At 46.7% G+C, this 19,991-nt stretch overlaps 1 protein-coding gene across 1 annotated transcript in view; it reads right to left on the reverse strand.

Moving 5' to 3' along the window:
• Window positions 1–14,291, reverse strand: part of ACVR1B (activin A receptor type 1B) — a 51,436-nt gene extending 37,145 nt beyond the window's left edge. The window contains exon 1 of the mRNA XM_073580234.1: window positions 14,041–14,291. Coding sequence (XP_073436335.1) covers window positions 14,041–14,290 — 250 coding nt within the window. The 5' untranslated portion in view covers window position 14,291. The remainder of the gene's footprint in view (window positions 1–14,040) is intronic.
• Window positions 14,292–19,991: the final 5,700 nt, after the last annotated feature.

Here is a 19,991-nt window from a genome sequence, read left to right on the forward strand (position 1 = left end):
TGCAGTGCCAGACGTGTCCCACTGCTTAAGCCTGTACATGTCCGGGCACGTCTGAAGTTTGCTAGAGAGCATTTGGATGATCCAGAGGAGTTTTGGGAGAATGTCCTATGGTCTGATGAAACCAAACTGGAACTGTTTGGTAGAAACACAACTTGTCGTGTTTGGAGGAAAAAGAATACTGAGTTGCATCCATCAAACACCATACCTACTGTAAAGCATGGTGGTGGAAACATCATGCTTTGGGGCTGTTTCTCTGCAAAGGGGCCAGGACGACTGATCCGGGTACATGAAAGAATGAATGGGGCCATGTATCGTGAGATTTTGAGTGCAAACCTCCTTCCATCAGCAAGGGCATTGAAGATGAAACGTGGCTGGGTCTTTCAACATGACAATGATCCAAAGCACACCGCCAGGGCAACGAAGGAGTGGCTTCGTAAGAAGCATTTCAAGGTCCTGGAGTGGCCTAGCCAGTCTCCAGATCTCAACCCTATAGAAAACCTTTGGAGGGAGTTGAAAGTCCATGTTGCCAAGCGAAAAGCCAAAAACATCACTGCTCTAGAGGAGATCTGCATGGAGGAATGGGCTAACATACCAACAACAGTGTGTGGCAACCTTGTGAAGACTTACAGAAAACGTTTGACCTCTGTCATTGCCAACAAAGGATATATTGAGATGAAATTTTGTTTCTGACCAAATACTTATTTTCCAACATAATATGCAAATAAGATGAAAAAAAAACAGACAATGTGATTTTCTGGATTTTTTTTTCTCAGTTTGTCTCCCATAGTTGAGGTCTACCTATGATGTAAATTACAGACGCCTCTCATCTTTTTAAGTGGTGGAACTTGCACTATTGCTGACTGACTAAATACTTTTTTTCCCCACTGTATAATGTAAAATCTCACCAGTCCATAGAGAACAGCACCTGACGCGCGTTGCGCAACTAGTTTTTACTTTTAGCTACATGCTTGTCTAGAATACAGTACTACCATGCCGATAACGAACGCAACATTACTAATTGCGTCGCTGCAGCCCGAATCGGCCTGGAATATTTCTGAGTAGACCATCAATCTCTCGGCACTAACGCGTTGGCATAATCAGAATAACTAGACGGCTCACATTATAGATGTATCAATTCATAAATACAGGAAACCAATAGCGTACAGATCAGCTTTGATGCATCATCTATATTCCATATCGCAGCAGAGGATCATCAACAGCTCTTGCTGAAGTCTGGTTGCATTCTAAAACACATCTACACCATTTTTCAATAATGTCAGCACAATAATAAATTAATTACACGTCGCTGCAAGGTCCATAGGTGCTTACTGTAATTACATTGCAGGTAATAGCATTAGTATTGCGACACAGGCTATGGTAAAGGGTCGAAATTTTCTGCACCAGGAAATTTCGCTGCATCCGTTTACCTTTTAGGTGCCGTCCACATATCAACCGAGCCAATACATCAAGCCCTGATCAATGCCTGAAATGGATAGACCAAGGCCAGAGCGTTCCTCTCTCCGTGATCTTATGCACCAGGGAGAGCTGTAGCCAGACATTGTCTGTGGGACAAGACTCCGCAGACAGGGGAATGGGGATGGTATGTGCAGATAAGCCTATACGTCGGGTCGCTTTCAGAAAACATAGCACATGCCTTAAATAGTAACCTCGCTGAATTCCTATGGCATCCAGGCCGCGGTTACTGTACTCCGATACATCACAATACATAAGTACACATCTGCCTTCCAGACTCCAGCCAACTTCTAGTCAATAGATCGTGGCTGCTCCGCGTATGAAACCCAACCTTCAGGGACCGGTTTTGACATGTTTGAACGTCAGATTTCCAGACAAAGAATGGGAGCTTTGTTCTGCTCAGTTATGGAGAATGGTATTTACGGTAAGAGGAATATTGCCCTCAGCAACTGAGCATGAAAGGCACGCAGGTGCTGCTCCAGTCTCGCCACCAGATAGGCGGCCTCATTAAACCAGACGACTGCAGGTGCACCCCATATGACCCGAAAAAACCTTGGCAAATCGAAAGAATTTACATTATTGTTGTGCTGATGCAATGCACTAAGATAAAAAAAAATAAATCAGAGGGCGATGAGCGGATCCGCTCACAACATTCAGGGGGGCTTTCTACCTTTTATTCATATTGGGATGGATTTCAGGCCTCATAGGGAACAGTTACGACAAACTACAAGCTATGGCCTGTATATGTGAAAATGCATCTCTACCAAATCACAGATGAATGTTATGAACTCTAGGAATAGTGCAAGTACTCGTATGACCGCAAAACACAACCAAATACGTTAGTTTCCCTGCGCCTGTATCCAACATATGCAGCCGCAACATATGCAGGGGTTGCCTGTTTGTTAAGCAATCCCTGCATGTGTTACAGTTGTTGAATAGCCACGAGACATCCAGCCAAAAGACTCAACCACGCCAAAGTCACTCAGCACCCGAGCATGCTCAGATAACACCTTATCAGAGGCCGTGCACTCATCATCAGTACTTAGTTAATGCTATTTTCATCCAAAAAACCATCTCACCACGACCAGGTGTACCCATTGGGACAGTCCTAACCTGTCTAGTATTAAAACAAACGTCAAACATCATTGTGCATACATGAGAAGCTATACAGATGAAATGCTGAGCCCCCCCCAACACACACACACGTTTGTACAAAGTACAAGAGATTACAGCAAAACCAAAGAAATGAGCTGGACTATACAGTGGCAGCTATGCCTGCAAGCACTAAAGCATGTTCACACTGGCCATTTCACAGACAAAACGCCAGAACAACACAAAATGCACAAACACCCTACAGCAAGTAAATAGTATTTGTACATGTATATATCAATTAAAATGCCTAATTACGGTATTTAAAAAGGATTCTAATGTCCACATTTATTTTACTCGCCTATACAGCATCATATTGCACAGCGCTTTACAGATATCACCACCACTGTCCCCATTGGGGCTCAATCTAGATTCCCTATCAGAGTCTGTTGAAGTGTGAGCGGAAACAGAGAACCAGGAGGAAACCCACGCAGACACGGGGAGAACATACAAAAAAAAAAAATCCTAGGACGATTTAACATGCCAATGTATGTCAGTTTACCCTGCAATGGTCAGCGCGTATTTCATCTGTTGCAATGCAAACCCAACTAATGCCCATGTAAAAAAAAAAAAAGGACTTTTTTTCTAGCATTCATAAAACTGATCCTTTATAAAGAAAACATTGGCATTGGGATGAATACGGTGCCATGTGATTTCCCCTTGGTATCAATATGCTGAACGTGGTGTGAAATCATTAGTCTAATCTCTGTTTATGGAAAACTGGCATGTGCAAATAGGCCTTAAAGTGCACCTGCAGTTTGGGAAAACAATACATAAATCCTAGGTAGTCTCGTCTGCATGTTAAACTAAGCAGCAGTTACAATATGTTCCAGCTGCCAGATTTATGGGGTTACAATGTGACCTACAAAGACGGTGGCTGGAGTTATGGATTCATACACAGCGTTCAGATTAAAGATGTTTTCCACTAACAGGTAAAAAGATAAGACTCCCCTATTAGACAGGCACAGCTACGCCACACGCAGTACCTCCCCACCAGTGACCCACGCCGCAATCAAATGACAGCTGATCAATCTTCCTGTTTAACGTACTGTCCGGGCCACACACGATCAGCGGCTGCCGACTGACTGCAGCGGTCATGTGGTCGCCCCCTTTTCAGATATTGAAGCCAAGAGACTGTCAGGGGACACAGTACTGCTTGGGGAGGAGTGGTGCTGATCCGGTGGAAGAGTATAGCCTTTTATTTTTCCTGCCCTGGGGACCCATTAATTTACTCTTACAAAGTTGTAAAAGTTGTAAAAAAAAAATAATTAGGAGTTTCATAACTTACATTGTATTCCCCATAATCAAAGTACAATACAGATCTGCAGTAAAATCCACAAAGATTACATATTAGTTATAGGGTAAAAGCCATGGAAACAAAATCTGCAGAGTTAACATTTCAAGGGTTATCTACAAGATAAAAGTAATCCTCTAGGGACAGGATAGGGGATAACTTATTGATTTCTAGATGTCCAACCGCTGGGACCTTCAGTGATCCCGAGAATGGAGCTCTGGATTGCAGAGCCAGGATCTAACCTGAGTGGTGCGGAGGTAAGTAAGCATGATGGACATCCTTTGCGTTTCGGTGCCCAGTTCTCAGGATCACTAGTGGTCCCAGCAATCAGCAAGTCATTGGCTATCCTCTGCATAGGTGCTGACTTATTTTGAGACTACCAAGATTTGAGGTCAACCAATTTGCTGCTACTATAATAAGCTGTATGTTTTCCACTCGCATCATTAAATAATCATATTTTTATTTCCATGGCGCCAACATATTCCACAGCACTTTACAATTTTAGAAGGGGCTTGTACAAACAATAAAGACATTACAGAATAAAAATAACTCAAGATACCAAGGGAAGTGAGGGCCCTGCTCACAAGCTTACAACCCAGGTCCATCCACCAACATAATAAACAGGGTTATTGACATAATGCTGCATGTAGCAGTCACCAGCCAGTAGGTGTACAGTACAGACACAGAGGGCTAGTAAGTGAGTGGAGGCTGTGTGATCAGATGCTACAAGGGTTGGAAGAAAATGTTGTATGGTCCAAACGTGGATAGTTACATAAGTGAGCTGAGGCGATAGGCCAGTCTAAAGAAATGTGCTTTTTAGGCCACAATTAAAACTACGGGCATTGGGGATTAATCAATGTGTCCTTGGTAATGCAATCCAAAGACTGGTGCAGCACATGAGAAGTCAATAGGAGGTTCAGATTATTAAGGATTTAGTTTTAAGTCATTAGCAGAACGAAGGGCACAGGAAAGGGGTGATAGATTGAGATGAGGGAGGAGGTGCATGGTGGTGCTGGACCATGGAGAGCTTTGTGCGTGAGTGATAAATTACAGTATGTTGAACTATGTATCCACAGAGTATCCGCTACTTGTGAACTTACCCTAATTTACTATAGCAAACATCTGGAGAGCACTAACCAAACTCTCAATTAGACCAGATTGAGACATCAACTTGTTAGGCATATATACCCATGATACTGTTAAGTTCAGGTAACCCAAAACCAGTCAGTGCACCACGGTCCACACTTGGACCGTGATACAGGAACGTCTAAATTTGGTCTTATGCCTTACAAAGCACAATTCTAGACCTCATAAACCTTACATTCTCAGTATGTGTCAGCTCCGCACAGGTATTATCAGCCTAACCTACCAGTCATTTTCTACATTTCCAAAGTAAAATGGTCAACAGAGTTTTCGATTAACGCTTTGCATCAGATTTTGTAAATGATTCCAGTCTGTGTTGTCTCTACAATTCAGTTTTCATTCCATATTTGTACCACAGTGTATGGTGGTACATTATATATAATCTCACATGTATGAGTTCTGTTTTTCCCAGGACAACTGTAGGCTTCCCCTGTGACCACTTGCTTCACCCATCACTTCCAGAACACCCTAGTAGAACCTGATGTAATAATATTGCATTTATGGAGATGCTGTAGAAAAAGAAAATCATGTTTTCGTAACTAAAGAGCAATGTCTGACATGTCCAATAATTAGAAAATCACCGAGCCTTGAATCTTATCAGCATGTTGGTGATTTTTCCTGGCTCCTAATCGCTACCTCCCCACGAGAAACAGGCGGCAGTTAATACTAAGGTATACTCCTACATATCTTGGCAGAACATATTTAAGAGAAAACTAGCAATGTTTATTTAATGACATTTTATAATGCCAAACTGCTAGCACATCTTGCTTTACTTGTAAGCATATTAGTTACAAATTACATATTTCAGGAAATGATAAAGTTGTTTTGCAGCGGACGGCAGTGAGTAAGTACTGCCTAGCCGTCCTTATGGGAGCACTAAAGACGGCCATGCTCAAAACAGCTGACTGCTCATGTCTATATTCCCTAACAAAAACCATGAGCAGGCCCTTCTCTGCCATCTTGTCTCCTAGGTATACGGACAGCTAAAATTTAGTCTTGTCTTGCGAGCTATACAAAGAACTTTTCCTTAACCTCTGCCATGAAAGCAGGAAATAGCTGGGACTAGCCCATACTCCTCACCCATACAGCTAAAAGTCAACAGCTTTGCCAACATTTATCTGTGCAGTAGAACGCATTCTACTGGTCTCTGTAATCAGCCATTAGTTTACTATAAGAATAGGTGTAGTAACTAATGATAAGCAAAGGTGCTTGCCTAAGGCATTAGCCGAGCATGCTCGAAATATGTTCTGAGCCCCCACGCCTGTGACAGCCGCAACACATGCAGGGATTGCTTGTTTGTTAGGCAATCATGCAGGCGCGGGGCCTCAAGCACACCAAGAAACAATGTTAGCATACGAGCATGCTTAGATAACACTTTATCCGACCATGTTCGCTCATCACTAGCAACATCAATACAAGCGATAGATGCACAGAGACATGGATTTGTGAAAGTAGCCTAAGGGAGAGAGGGAGGGACTGCACACTCGAGTACCAAAAGATACTTAAAGAAGTTTTCCATTAATTTTACATTGATGGCCCATCCTCTAGGACATCTGACCAGCCGGAGTCCAACACCCAGACGATCAGCTGTTATTGGTGTCGGCGGCCGCAAATACTTCCCGAGCTGCTCCGTCTACTTGTGGTGGCCGGTGCTTGGTACTGCGCTTCCGGCCACTACAAGTAGATGGAGCAGCTCGGGAAGTGATCACTTCCGGCCGGCAGCTGCTGACATCGCTGATCAGCGGGGTGTCGGACCCTGGCCGATCAGACATTGAAAACCTATCCTAATGCCCCGTCTCACATAGCGAGATCGCTGTTGCGTCACCGATTTTGTGACGCGCCTGCGATCTCGCTACGTGTGACACATAGCAGCGATCGGGCCCCTGCTGCGATGTCGCTGATCATGCTCGAATGTCAAGGGCCATTTTTTGATCGCTGGTATCCTGCATTGCTGTGTTTGACAGGGACAACGACCTCAATACTACAGGTCTGAGAGACAGAGTCTCAACGACCGTCGTATCATTCTGTATCGTTGCTCTGTCGCTGTTAAGATCTGACTGTTTGACATCTCACCAGCGACCTCGTAGCAACACACCAGCGATCCCTACTAGGTCGCATCGTTGTCGGGATCGCTGGTGCATCGCCAAGTGTGACGGTACCCTAAGAATAGGCCAATAGAAAAGTAGTGGACAACCTAACCCCTTAATGACCACCAATACGAATTAAACTGACCTGCGATATAAGAAAAACAGTATCCTCTCCCAGGTGACAATCCAGTAGCTGTCAGCTGTACACTATAGCTGACAACTTGCTTCATCAGCCACAATCAGTGTAGTCACTGTCCATGGCCGTTTAACACCTTAATTACTGCTGTAAATAGTGACTACAGAATCTGGATGGTTAACAGAGTGTGGGGGGCTCCCTCTTTAATCCCATCGGCACCCTGAGATCTGATGTTTGTCATGGCAATTCATGGCCAAATAACGACCTTAAAGTCATCCAGAAGTAGTGCCAGTTCAAAAATTAGAAACATTTAGGTGGTTATTTATTTTACTCATTTATATAAAATATTTTTTTCATTCCTGTAATGTCACTTTGCATTAATTCCTGAAAAGCACCTGAAGGGTTAATAAACTACCTGAAAGCAATTTTTGAAATTGTCGAGGGGCGCCGTTTTTTAAAGTGGTATTACTTCAGGGAGGAGATTCCAATAAATATGTACTTCAGGGAGGAGATTCCAATAAATATGACCCCCAAAGTCACATCAAAACTGAATGCCCCTAAAAAAAATTTTTGGGTAAATTTCCTTGAACAAAAGATTACTGCTACATGTTTAGACCTTTTAAAATGCTAACAATACAAAACAGCATTTCACAAATGGTGCTGATGTAAAGCAGACATGAGGGAAATGTTATTTACTATTGTTTTTGTGTGGAGTGAATGTCTGGATTACAGGAATAATCATTCAAAGTTTGAAAATTGCTAATTTTTTTAAATTGTCAGTTTTCTGATTTTTTTTTTTATAAATAAAAAACATTTCAACCCAAGTTTACCATTATCATAAAGTATAATAGGGTCACATAAAAACCAAATCAACGTGATCCGTTGAAGCATTCTAGAGTTATTGCTATGTAAAGCGACAGTGGTCAGGTTTAAAAAAAAAAAAAAAAAAAAAAAAAAAAAAAAAAAAAAAGTGGCCTGTTCATCAATATAACCAGTAAAATTAAAAAAATAAATAAAAAAAACCACAAAGCTAACAGCACGGTTTTTTAACGCAGCGCATCGTGCGCCCTGATCCCCTATCTTTAACATGGGAGCGCATGGTCTAGCGTTTGCACGCGTTCGTATGCGTTTTCGTGCACATGCGGCTTCTTTGTGGTGTGCGCCTTGGCGCGCCGGACGCAACCTGCTGCATTTTTTGTCCGTCCGACCTGTCTCAAAAAAAAAAACGCATGCGCACGGAATGCGACAAATATGGGAACGCAGACATGCGCACGTCAGCGTTTAAAATCGCATGCGTTTTGAAAGTCAATATGGCTACAAACTGGTTAAAATGCATGCGCATAAAATAAGCAAACGCATGCAAAACGCTTGATGCGGTTTTTGTATGCGTCTGGATTGCGCACACAGCGCAAATAAATGGTAGTGTGAAAGTAGCCTTATATACTTTAAAGTACACCTTTATACATTGGTCATTTATGAATTTTTTTTATTTTACATTTTTGGTTTGAAGAGAGAAGAAAAGGTGACAACCAGCATAAAAATAAGAAGTTATATCCAACCTCAGAAACAAGATATCAGAAAACAAAATCCCCACAGGGAAGGGAAAAAAAAAACAAAAAAACGACTGTACATTTCTGTAGATTTAAAAAGCAAATAAAAAAGTGTAACTGTGATATCTTAAAAGCCTCGTGACAGCTGTGAAAATGTGTCTGTCTGGTCTGGCCTTCAGCTGGGATCCATCATCAAAATTAAGTCTCAAATTGCTGAAGGCAGCCTGATCTCATGGCCAACCCATGTAATGCTGTCAAGTATCATCCACTAGAAGAACAAGTGCGGTTTAGAGAGAAGACAGACAACAGAGTATCCGACGTCAACGATAAGTCACATCTACAATCATTTTGATAAAATGCTAGCAAGGAATGACACATTTACAGGCCAAACCCCAAAATTAATGTATATGCATTTTAATGTACACATATAAACCAGCACAGAGGAAGAAATACACAATACCATTAGCTCACAGTAAATTATGACGCTAACATTTTAGCCATCCATGTGAAAATACATACCATACTTTTGGAACTATTAGGCTGGGTTCACACGTAGCGGAACTCTCGCGGAAATTACCGTGAGAATTCCATTCCGCGGGAAAATCGCATTTTAAATTCCCGCGGAAAAACTAGCATTTTGCAAGCGTAATTAGCTTGCAGAACTGCTAGCGTTTTCCAAGCGTTCTGTAGCATCGCTTGGAGAACTGATTGACAGGTTGGTCACACTCATCAAACATAGTGTTTGACGAGTGTGACCAACTTTTTACTATTGAGGCTGCCTATGCGGCATCAATAGTAAAAGATAGAATGTAAATAATAATAATAAAAAAAATATATTGTGATTCTCACCTTCTGACATCCCGCGCAGCCTTCCCGCCTCTCTCCACGCTCCCAGTAATCCTTTGCGACAATTACCGCGATGACATCCGTTCCCGCGGGATTGCGACGTCTCGCGGTCATGTCGCGCGAATGACCGCAAGACTTTGCGATCCCGCGAGAACGGACGTCATCGCTCGCAAAGGCTTACTGGGACCGGGAGCGTGGAGAGAGGCGGGAAGGCTGCGCGGGACGTCGGCAGGTGAGAATAACAATTTTTTTTTATTTTAAATTCTATATTTTACAGGGATATGGTACCCAAAGCCCGTAGGACAGTCTCCTCTCCTCCGGACTGTGGGTACCATCCGCAAATATTCTGCTTACTTTTCGCATGGTGTACACAGCCACATGCGTGGTAAGCAGAACAATGCATTCCTATGGGTGCGGGATCACCGCAATTCCGCGAAATTAATGAGCATTCTGTGTTTTTTTACCGCGAAGCGATTCCGCTGCGGTAAAAACCACAGCATTAGCACAGCATTGCGGAATCCCATAGGAATGCATGGGATGCTTATTTTTCGCGGAAAATTCCGCAGCGGAAACACGAAAACAAACGGTACGTGTGAACGAGGCCTCTGGTCAGCTCCTCCTATGGGCGCATGACGCTGCATGCGACCCCTATATTTAGCGTTGGGTACGCAGGCCGTGTGCTGGTATGCTTTTGCCGGCGCATGCGCCCTTTTGCAGAAACTCAGCAAAACTGTGTGAACATATCCTAACAGAACTGATAACCTCCCATGTTAACATCTTAAATGAGTTTTCCCACGAACAAAGTACATTTTAATCAATAGTTCTTGAAATAAAAATAAGTTCCACAATTGGATGAGTAAAAAAAAAATAATTTTCCTGTGCGGGGAAAATCTTATAAATGTAGCCCTGCTCTGTGCTGTGTAATGGCTGTGTCCAACCACACAGAGATGCTCCAGTTCATGGTCGGCCGAAGAGTATACAGACAGGACAGAACAGGACCACAACTGATCCTGTGAGATAAAACATTTCCTTGTCAATGTTTTAGACCATAACCATGTAGATATATTATTCAGCAGCTTTTTTTCTATTGGACATTACGGGTGTGTGCACACGCTACGGATTCTGCTGCGGATTGATCGGCGCGGATTTAACAAAATCCGCAGGTAAATCTGCAGGGCAAAAGACCTGCGGTTTATCACCTCTACAATGGAGGAGATGGTAAACCGCAACGGAATCCGCAGAAAAGTGACATGTCAATTCTTTCTGCGGAATAGAAACCGCAGCAAATCCGGGCGGAAAATTCCGCACCGTCTGCACTGCGGTTTCCATTTCCCATAGGATATTATGGTACTGTACAACGCAGCAGAAACTGCTGTTGATCCGCAGGACCAAAACCACTGCGAATCCGCAGCGTGTGCACACACCCTATAAGAGCTTGCTTTCAGCAAAATGAATGAGATTTCTGAAATCATGCATATGCTGCTTTTATTTTCCTTTTGCAGATTTGAACTATCAGGGTATGTGCAAACGGTGCGGATTCTGCTGGGGATCCGCAGCGTTTCTGCAGCTGCGAGTCCGCAGCAGATTTAGTTGCGTTGTACAGTACCATTGTTTTCAATGGTAAACTGGAAAACGCTGTGCACATGCTGCGGATTTTTCCGCGCGGTTTTGCTGCGGTTTACAATCCGCAGGATGTCTATTCTTTAGTGCAGAAACGCTGCAGTTTCACACCTCATCCATTATGAGGTGTAAAACCGCAGGGCAAAACCGCAGATTAACAAAAGTCCTGCAGATTTATCTGCGGTTTTTACAACAAAATCCGCAGAGCCAAAAAACTCCGTGTGCACATAGCCTCAGTGTTTTTTTTTTCAAAGCTGCAGCATGTCAATTCTTTCAGCATTTTCTACCCAAACGATTGGGAAAAAAAAAACTTGTGCAAAAACACGCTTGCAAATACTCAATGTGTGCACATAGCCCAAGTCATCCATTTTCATTTTATTGAAATATCTGGCTTAATCCATGCACGTTAGAATGTAGGAAAAGCAGTTTTATTGTACAAGTGTGAATGTTGTTCGTTCACGCCACCATGGAAAGTTAAATGACAACCTTTGTAGAAACAATTCAGATTTCAAAACAAGACACTCAATATGGATTCAATTTTGATCCTTGATAGAAATGGACGAAACCATCAATTTGATAAATGACAAAAATCATCAATTTGATAAAGAACAAAAACCCGAAGGCCTGGACTCCGTCCGCAGACGTTTGTAGCTCTCTACTCATTGATTTTAACTACTGAATGACATCTGCAGTTTACAACTTGCCTACAACTCCATGTATGTGCTGGACTGCAAACTGCAGCACAAAACCTCTCCGTTCAGGACTGAAATTGAATTTTTTAACAAATAACTCAAATGGCACAAGTCAGAATGATTTATAAGTTATAGAAGTGTAACATGCCAGCTCCAATCAGCAGGGATAGTGTGATACATTGACACAAACACCTGTATCTATATGAAGACTTGCTCTAAGAGCAATTCTTCACTTACGCCAATTGTGCAACATCACCTCCTCGCGCCCTCCACCTCCTAATTGCCCCTCCTCCATGCTATCCACATTGCACGCTGCCCCCTCTACCATTCCCTTCCACACTGCCCCCTGCCCCCCCATGCCCTCCACACTGCCCCCAGCCCCCCCTCTCCCATGCCCTCCACACAGCCCCCCCTCTCCCATGCCATCCACATTACACCCTGCCCCCCTCCCATGCCCTCCACATTGCACCTTGCCCCCCCTCCCATGCCCTCCACATTGCACCCTGCCCCCCCTCTCCCATGCCCTCCACATTGCACCCTGCCCCCCCTCTCCCATGCCCTCCACATTGCACCCTGCCCCCCTCTCCCATGCCCTCCACATTGCACCCTGCCCCCCTCTCCCATGCCCTCCACATTGCACCCTGCCCCCCTCTCCCATGCCCTCCACATTGCACCCTGCCCCTCTCTCTCATGCCCTCCACATTGCACCCTGCCCCTCTCTCTCATGCCCTCCACATTGCACCCTGCCCCTCTCTCTCATGCCCTCCACATTGCACCCTGCCCCTCTCTCTCATGCCCTCCACATTTCACCCTGCCCCCCTCTCCCATGCCTTCCACATTGCACCCTGCCCCCCTTCTCCCATGCCCTCCACATTGCACCCTGCCCCCCTCTCCCATGCCCTCCACATTGCACCCTGCCCCCCTCTCCCATGCCCTCCACATTGCACCTTGCCCCCCCCTCTCCCATGCCCTCCACATTGCACCCTGCCCCCCCTCTCCCATGCCCTCCACATTGCACCCTGCCCCCCCTCTCCCATGCCCTCCACATTGCACCCTGCCCCTCTCTCTCATGCCCTCCACATTGCACCCTGCCCCTCTCTCTCATGCCCTCCACATTGCACCCTGCCCCTCTCTCTCATGCCCTCCACATTTCACCCTGCCCCCCTCTCCCATGCCTTCCACATTGCACCCTGCCCCCCTTCTCCCATGCCCTCCACATTGCACCCTGCCCCCCTCTCCCATGCCCTCCACATTGCACCTTGCCCCCCCTCTCCCATGCCCTCCACATTGCACCTTGCCCCCCCTCTCCCATGCCCTCCACATTGCACCCTGCCCCCCCTCTCCCATGCCCTCCACATTGCACCCTGCCCCCCCTCTCCCATGCCCTCCACATTGCACCCTGCCCCCCTCTCCCATGCCCTCCACATTTCACCCTGCCCCCTCTCCCATGCCCTCCACATTGCACCCTGCCCCCCTCTCCCATGCCCTCCACATTGCACCCTGCCCCCCTCTCCCATGCCCTCCACATTGCACCCTGCCCCTCTCTCTCATGCCCTCCACATTTCACCCTGCCCCCTCTCTCCCATGCCCTCCACATTGCACCCTGCCCCCCTCTCCCATGCCCTCCACATTTCACCCTGCCCCCTCTCCCATGCCCTCCACATTGCACCCTGCCCCCCTCTCCCATGCCCTCCACATTGCACCCTGCCCCCCTCTCCCATGCCCTCCACATTGCACCCTGCCCCCTCTCTCCCATGCCCTCCACATTGCACCCTGCCCCTCTCTCCCATGCCCTCTTGTTCATACACCACGCACACTATCCCTCCTCATACAAACACCAGTCCCCCCGGACTCCTCAGTCCTGCCCAGCTTCTCCTCTGTACAGCGGCCATGACTACAGTCCACACACTCCGGGCCGGAATCATGTCTGCACGGTGTATGTACAGGTAACCTCCTCCCCTTCCTCATTGTGTGCACTCTCCTCCTCCCGTTCTTCGCGGACTCCTAGCTCCAGCACGCCCGGAAACACACACAAAGCTCCTTCACCTACCATTAATCAGCCTCGGGCCGCCACTGAGGAGAAGGACGTTGATAGTAACGATAAAGAAGGCCGGCAGCTCCGCCATAGTAACCAGCGCACGGCCACCACACTGCGCGACCACAAGCGATCCAGACAGAGCAGCACTACGGGAGCGCGCCGCACAGCACGGCCTCCTTCTATCCGTGGAACGCAAAGTCTGTGTTCCACGCCTCAGTATCAGTGAGTTTCCCCCACAGCCGTAGTGGGAAACAAAGTGCATCTATTGGTCATACACTGTGCCCCGCCTACTTTCCTCACTAAGTGGGAGGAGACGCGATGACGTCAGTTGAAGAATCTTTTGTTTCGACTCTGTGGGTTGCGCGTATGCGGGTCGTGTGTGGTACGCGCCTTAAAGGGGCAGTACTACCTGGCGTTGGCAGTATGCCGGCATTTAATAAAGCGCCTGTCTGTCTGGGCCCTGCCTGCAAATAGATACATGCCCGAGTCTCTTGCACAGGGGCGCCTGAGGCCACCCGCCGGAGCAGCGACCCCCTCTGCTGCAGTCACAGCTCTGCTCCACGGGCTCGTAGCTGTGTTCGTGCTCGTTCCTTGTAATTCCGGTCATTCACGTTGGCTATATGTGTGCAGGCTGGAGGTGAACAGGTAGAGCAGCCTGTGAGGTGAGGACTGGCCTTCTCCTCTCTCTGTAGGTACCATTACTGAGAGCAGGAGGACAACGGGAAGGAAACAAGAACTTGTCCTGATTTCTAATGACCTGTGACCACAGATACTGACCCCTCCCACTGCTGCTGACTCTTCCTCTGCTGCCGCTGACTCCTCTGCTCTGCGGCTGACCCCTCTTCTGCGCTGCTGCTGACCACTCCTCTGCGCTGCCGCTGACCTCTCCTCTGCGCTGCCATTGACCTCTCTTTTGTGCTGCCGTTGACCCCTCTGTGCTGTGGATGACCCCTCTGCTGCCGCTGACCCCTCCTCTGTGCTGCCGCTGACCCCTCCTCTGTGCTGCCGCTGACCCCGCCTCTGTGCTGCCGCTGACCCCGCCTCTGCTGCCGCTGACCTCTCCTCTGTGCTGTCGCTGACCCCCCTGAGCTGCCGATAACCCATTTGTGCTGCTGACCCCTCCTCTGTGCTGCTGATCCCTCTGTGCTGTCGCTGACCCCTCCTCTGAGCTGCCGTTAACCCATTTGTGCTGCTGCTGACCCCTCCTCTGTGCTGCCGCTGACCCCTCCCCTGTGCTGTCGCTGACCCCCCTGAGCTGCCGTTAACCCATTTGTGCTCCTGCTGACCTCTCCTCTGCGCTGCCATTGACCTCTCTTGTGCTGCCGTTGACCCCTCTGTGCTGTGGATGACCCCTCTGCTGCCGCTGACCCCGCCTCTGTGCTGCCGATCCCTCCTCTGCTGCCGCTGACCTCTCCTCTGTGCTGTCGCTGACCCCCCTGAGCTGCCGATAACCCATTTGTGCTGCTGACCCCTCCACTGTGCTGCTGATCCCTCCTCTGTGCTGTCGCTGACCCCTCCTCTGAGCTGCCGTTAACCCATTTGTGCTGCTGCTGACCCCTCCTCTGTGCTGTCGCTGACCCCCCTGAGCTGCCGTTAACCCATTTGTGCTCCTGCTGACCCCTCCTCTGTGCTGCCGCTGACCCCTCGGTGCTGTCGCTGACCCCTCTTCTGTGCTGTTGTGACCTCATCTCTGTGCTGCCGCTGATCCCTCCTCTGTGCTGCTGACCTCTCCTTTGCGCTGCCGCTGACCCCTCCTCTGTGCTGCTGATCCCTCCTCTGTGCTGCTGATCCCTCTGTGCTGTCGCTAACCCTTTTGCACTGCTGCTGACCTCTGTGCATTGCCACTGCCAGGTTTGCTACTTTGGGACCATGCTAAAATTTTAAAAACACCAGTTGCCCACATTGATGCCAACTAGTGATGGACGAGTAGCATTGTTGCTCGGGTGATTTCCAGAGTATTTTCGTCTCAGCTGCATGATTTGCGACTTGTAGACAGGCTGAATTCCCTAAGTTTAAGTCGCATAGACATCATTCTTCAGAATAATATGTGCAACTGTAGTAACCGGAACATCAAGCTGTTTGGAGGTGGTCTCATGGCCTTTACCTTTAACATGTTTGTCTATTATTTTCTTTTTTAATCTCCTTAGACAACTCTCATCTTTCTGTGGCCCAGGTTCAGTGTGGTACAGACCATGATACCAAACAGCACAGTGACTACTTTTCACTCTTGAAACAGGCAGACTGACTGATAACAAGTTTGTAGACTCCTGTGAGTCTATTTACAGGACACACAATGTTTTAACATGTCACTATAGTAAAATTATGTTTAATCTTTTCTAGGTGTACCATTATTTGTGTCCAGGCCATTTTCATTCATCTGTGTTTTGACATTTTTCTGTTGAACCACAATTCAAAAGCAATGTGTTCATCATTAGTTGAATTTTAGTCAATTTAAATTGAAAATTACTTTTTCAGTTTCAAGTTATTTCAGTGACCACTGTGGGTTTTTCTCACTTCAATAGAAGGCACCAACAATTTTGTCCACGTCTGTATACGTCTTTTATCAATTATTTTCCCAATGGGAGACATGTAGAAAGCAGGACGTTTCGATATGCCTAAAACATTTTTAATTTGTTTTAGAAAAAAGTTTTACTCATGTAAAATAATCCTCTGAACATCCCCACAGAATTACTGCCAAAATTTACAAAAAAGTGAAACTCGTATATTAGAGTCATTACAAACATCAATGCCACACCACATTGATGCAATAATTGATGCAAAAGGAGCCATGACCAAGTATTGAGTGCATTTACTGATCATACATTTCAGTAGGCCAACATTTTGGATTTTGAAATCATTTTTCAAGCTGGTGTTATAAAGTATTCTAATTTACTGAGATAATGACTTTTGGGCTTTCATTGGCTGTAAGCCATAATCATCAACATTAACAGAAATAAACACTTGAAATAGATCACTCTGTCTGTAATGACTCTATATATGAGTTTTACTTTTAGTATTTAAGAACTGAAATAAATTCACTTTTTGATGATATTCTAACTTTGTGAGAAGCCACTATATATATATATATATATATATATATATATATATATATATATATATATATATATATATATATAAATCCAACAATTCTGGACCGTGAAGAAGGCGGGTTCTACCGCTGAAACGCGTAATCCTATCTGCACGACTTTCCTGCGTTATTGCTGTTTTGAACTGCTTGGACCATTGCATTTTAAAGGATTTATGAATAAAAAGAAAAAATTTTTTAACAGCATCCCGGATTGCTCACGTTATTGCTGGACTTTGCTTTGTCGTTGTTCATATATATATATATATATATATATATATATATGCATACCTCAAAATTCATGCAGACATAGGTCAACACATGGCACATGTTTGCATACGTTTTTTAACATACATGTCAGATGCATACACCATACGTCTGTAGACATGCAAATGTGAACCTAGCTTTGCACATAATACTTATTTGAAGTGCCATTTTCTAGTAAATAAAGGTGCTGTCATGATCCAGCGTGGATCTGACAGATTAAATGCACAAAGTGAACTTTTTTTTCCTTTGGCTTGGTGCCAAAGTGGATTGATTGCCCCCGGTGGCCATTAGAATTATTACACGTGGTGTCGTTCATTCTAAGTTGCCCCGGTGGTGGCGAGCGGTAGTGCACTTTAGTTTCTTTGGTTTAATGTGCACTTAATTACAAATCAGGTGTGGTGCTCTATAAAAGAGAGCCAGGTGTGTTCAATCACTGTTGGTGATATTGTGTGTTAGTCTTTCACAAGGAAGCCTGGGTGAAGGAAGGAGCTGAACATGAGTCCTGCACAGCCCAGCCAGAGGGGACGAGTGGCAGCTACCGTGTTTCCCCGAAAGTAAGACCCTGTCTTACATTAATTTTACCCCAAAAAGTCACACCCTGTCTTACTTTCGGGGGAGGTCTTACATTAGCCGAAAAAAAATGACAATTTCTTTTTAACCAATAAATTAACATTTATTAACATGCTGTTATACCCCATAACAGTGCCGTATCCCACTGCACACAGCCCCACACCCCATAACAGTGCCGTATCCCACTGCACACAGCCCCACACCCCATAACAGTGCCGTATCCCACTGCACACAGCCCCACACCCCATAACAGTGCCGTATCCCACTGCACACAGCCCCACACCCCATAACAGTGCCGTATCCCACTGCACACAGCCCCACACCCCATAACAGTGCCGTATCCCACTGCACACAGCCCCATACCCTATACAGTACATGTTTCCCTACTTGGTTTTTAAATGCTGGACGTTTTCCTCTGCGGTGCGGCTGTGGGTGCGGAAGGCCTGTGCTGCAGGGAACGCTGTGCCAATCAGCAGGGAAACAGCGGTGACGTGGGGCTGGGGCGGCCAATTACAGCCCAAGCTGCTGGACCAATCAGTGCTCGAGCCGGGGGCCGGCGGTGACGTGGGGAACAGGGGCGGCCAATGAGCTGTTGAGCTGGGCGGATTGCGGGGTTAACACGGCGAGTTAACCCCATGAGCGCTGGACCCGCCCAGCTGCACCTGAGGACACCTCTGGAGCCTGCGGACCCAATGGGGGACAGCGGCGGCCCAAAGGTAAGGGCCTTACATTTCACAGCGGCCCCCAACCCTGCCTTACATTCGGGGGAGGCCTTACATTGAAGGACCCCCCCGTAACCCCCACCCTGTCTTACTTTCGGGGGGGTCCTACTTTCGGGGAAACAGGGTATGTGGTCTGCAAGAAGGGCTGGCATGGCGTGGTGGAGTCACAGTTTATGGTGTCAGCAGGAAATGCTTGCATGGCTTGGTGGAGTGGCGACTATGGAGAAAGTTGCACTCAGCATGCGGGACTTGGTTGCTGAGAGCTGGACTCAAGCATGCTTGACTTTTTGGGCAGGAGCTGAACTCATCTTTGGGACTCTGTTACTGGACTTCTGCAATTGGTGGTGGACTCTGCTCCAAGGCTGCACTATGGTGAAGGATCCAGTTATGGTGATGGATCCAGGTGTAGGAGAAGATGCACACAGGTGGTGGGCTCTGTTGCTGGGAGCGTATGCGGCGGAGCGAGGCTGAGTGGTGTTTCCCCTGTATTGTCATTTTTCCTCGTGTGTGTTTCGGTGCGGTGGTGGAATTAGTTTCCACACCGACCAATTCCCTAGTGAGGGTTTAGGTTCAGGGCGAGCTAGGGTTTTTAGATTCCTGTGCGTCGCCCGGTGCGGAACCGGCATAGGGAACGTTAGGAGTGCAGGGACACTGGCTCAGGGGAGTTCAGGAGGTCTCCACTTCCCTATTCCCTATTGCAGGGTCCACCATTGTTAATGTGACCCAGGTTCCCCCTTTATTGTTTGGATTCGCCTTACTGAAGGCGGGGTTTCCAGACTACTGTATGTATAACGTGTAATACCTAAATTCGCCAGTTGGAGGTGGTGTATCCAGCTGCACGTTTTATTATTTGAATTCGCCCCGCTGGAGGCGCTGTATCCAGGGTCACGGGTGTCTTATGTGTTCGCCTTGCGGTACTCGCTGCGTCCAGACACACGTGACCGTGACAGGTGCTGTCCGAAAACTTTGAAGTTGAGGAGAAAAACTATCAGCAAGGGACGCCCTATTAGAAGCAAAGTGGCTTAAAAACGTGGTTGAAGGGTTATTCCCAAAATATTAAAATTATCCCCTATCCATAGGGCATAGGAAAGCTCACTAATGTCCAACCACTGTGACCCCATCCCCGCAATCCCAAGCTTGGATCTCTAGGAACCAGGCTCTCCACAGCCCTGTCTTGAATGGAGAATAGTTGGGAATGTTCAACCTGTGCTCCATTCATCATCTATGGTACCAGCAGTCACCAGACAGCTGCAGTCACTGATTAGACTGAGGCCACAAGACTGACGATCAGGATATCATTGCTTCTGGCCAGCAGAAAC

Source organism: Dendrobates tinctorius, unplaced genomic scaffold (assembly GCF_039654945.1).
Source record: "Dendrobates tinctorius isolate UK_male_01 unplaced genomic scaffold, ASM3965494v1 ptg000064l, whole genome shotgun sequence".
NCBI lineage: Eukaryota > Metazoa > Chordata > Amphibia > Anura > Dendrobatidae > Dendrobates > Dendrobates tinctorius.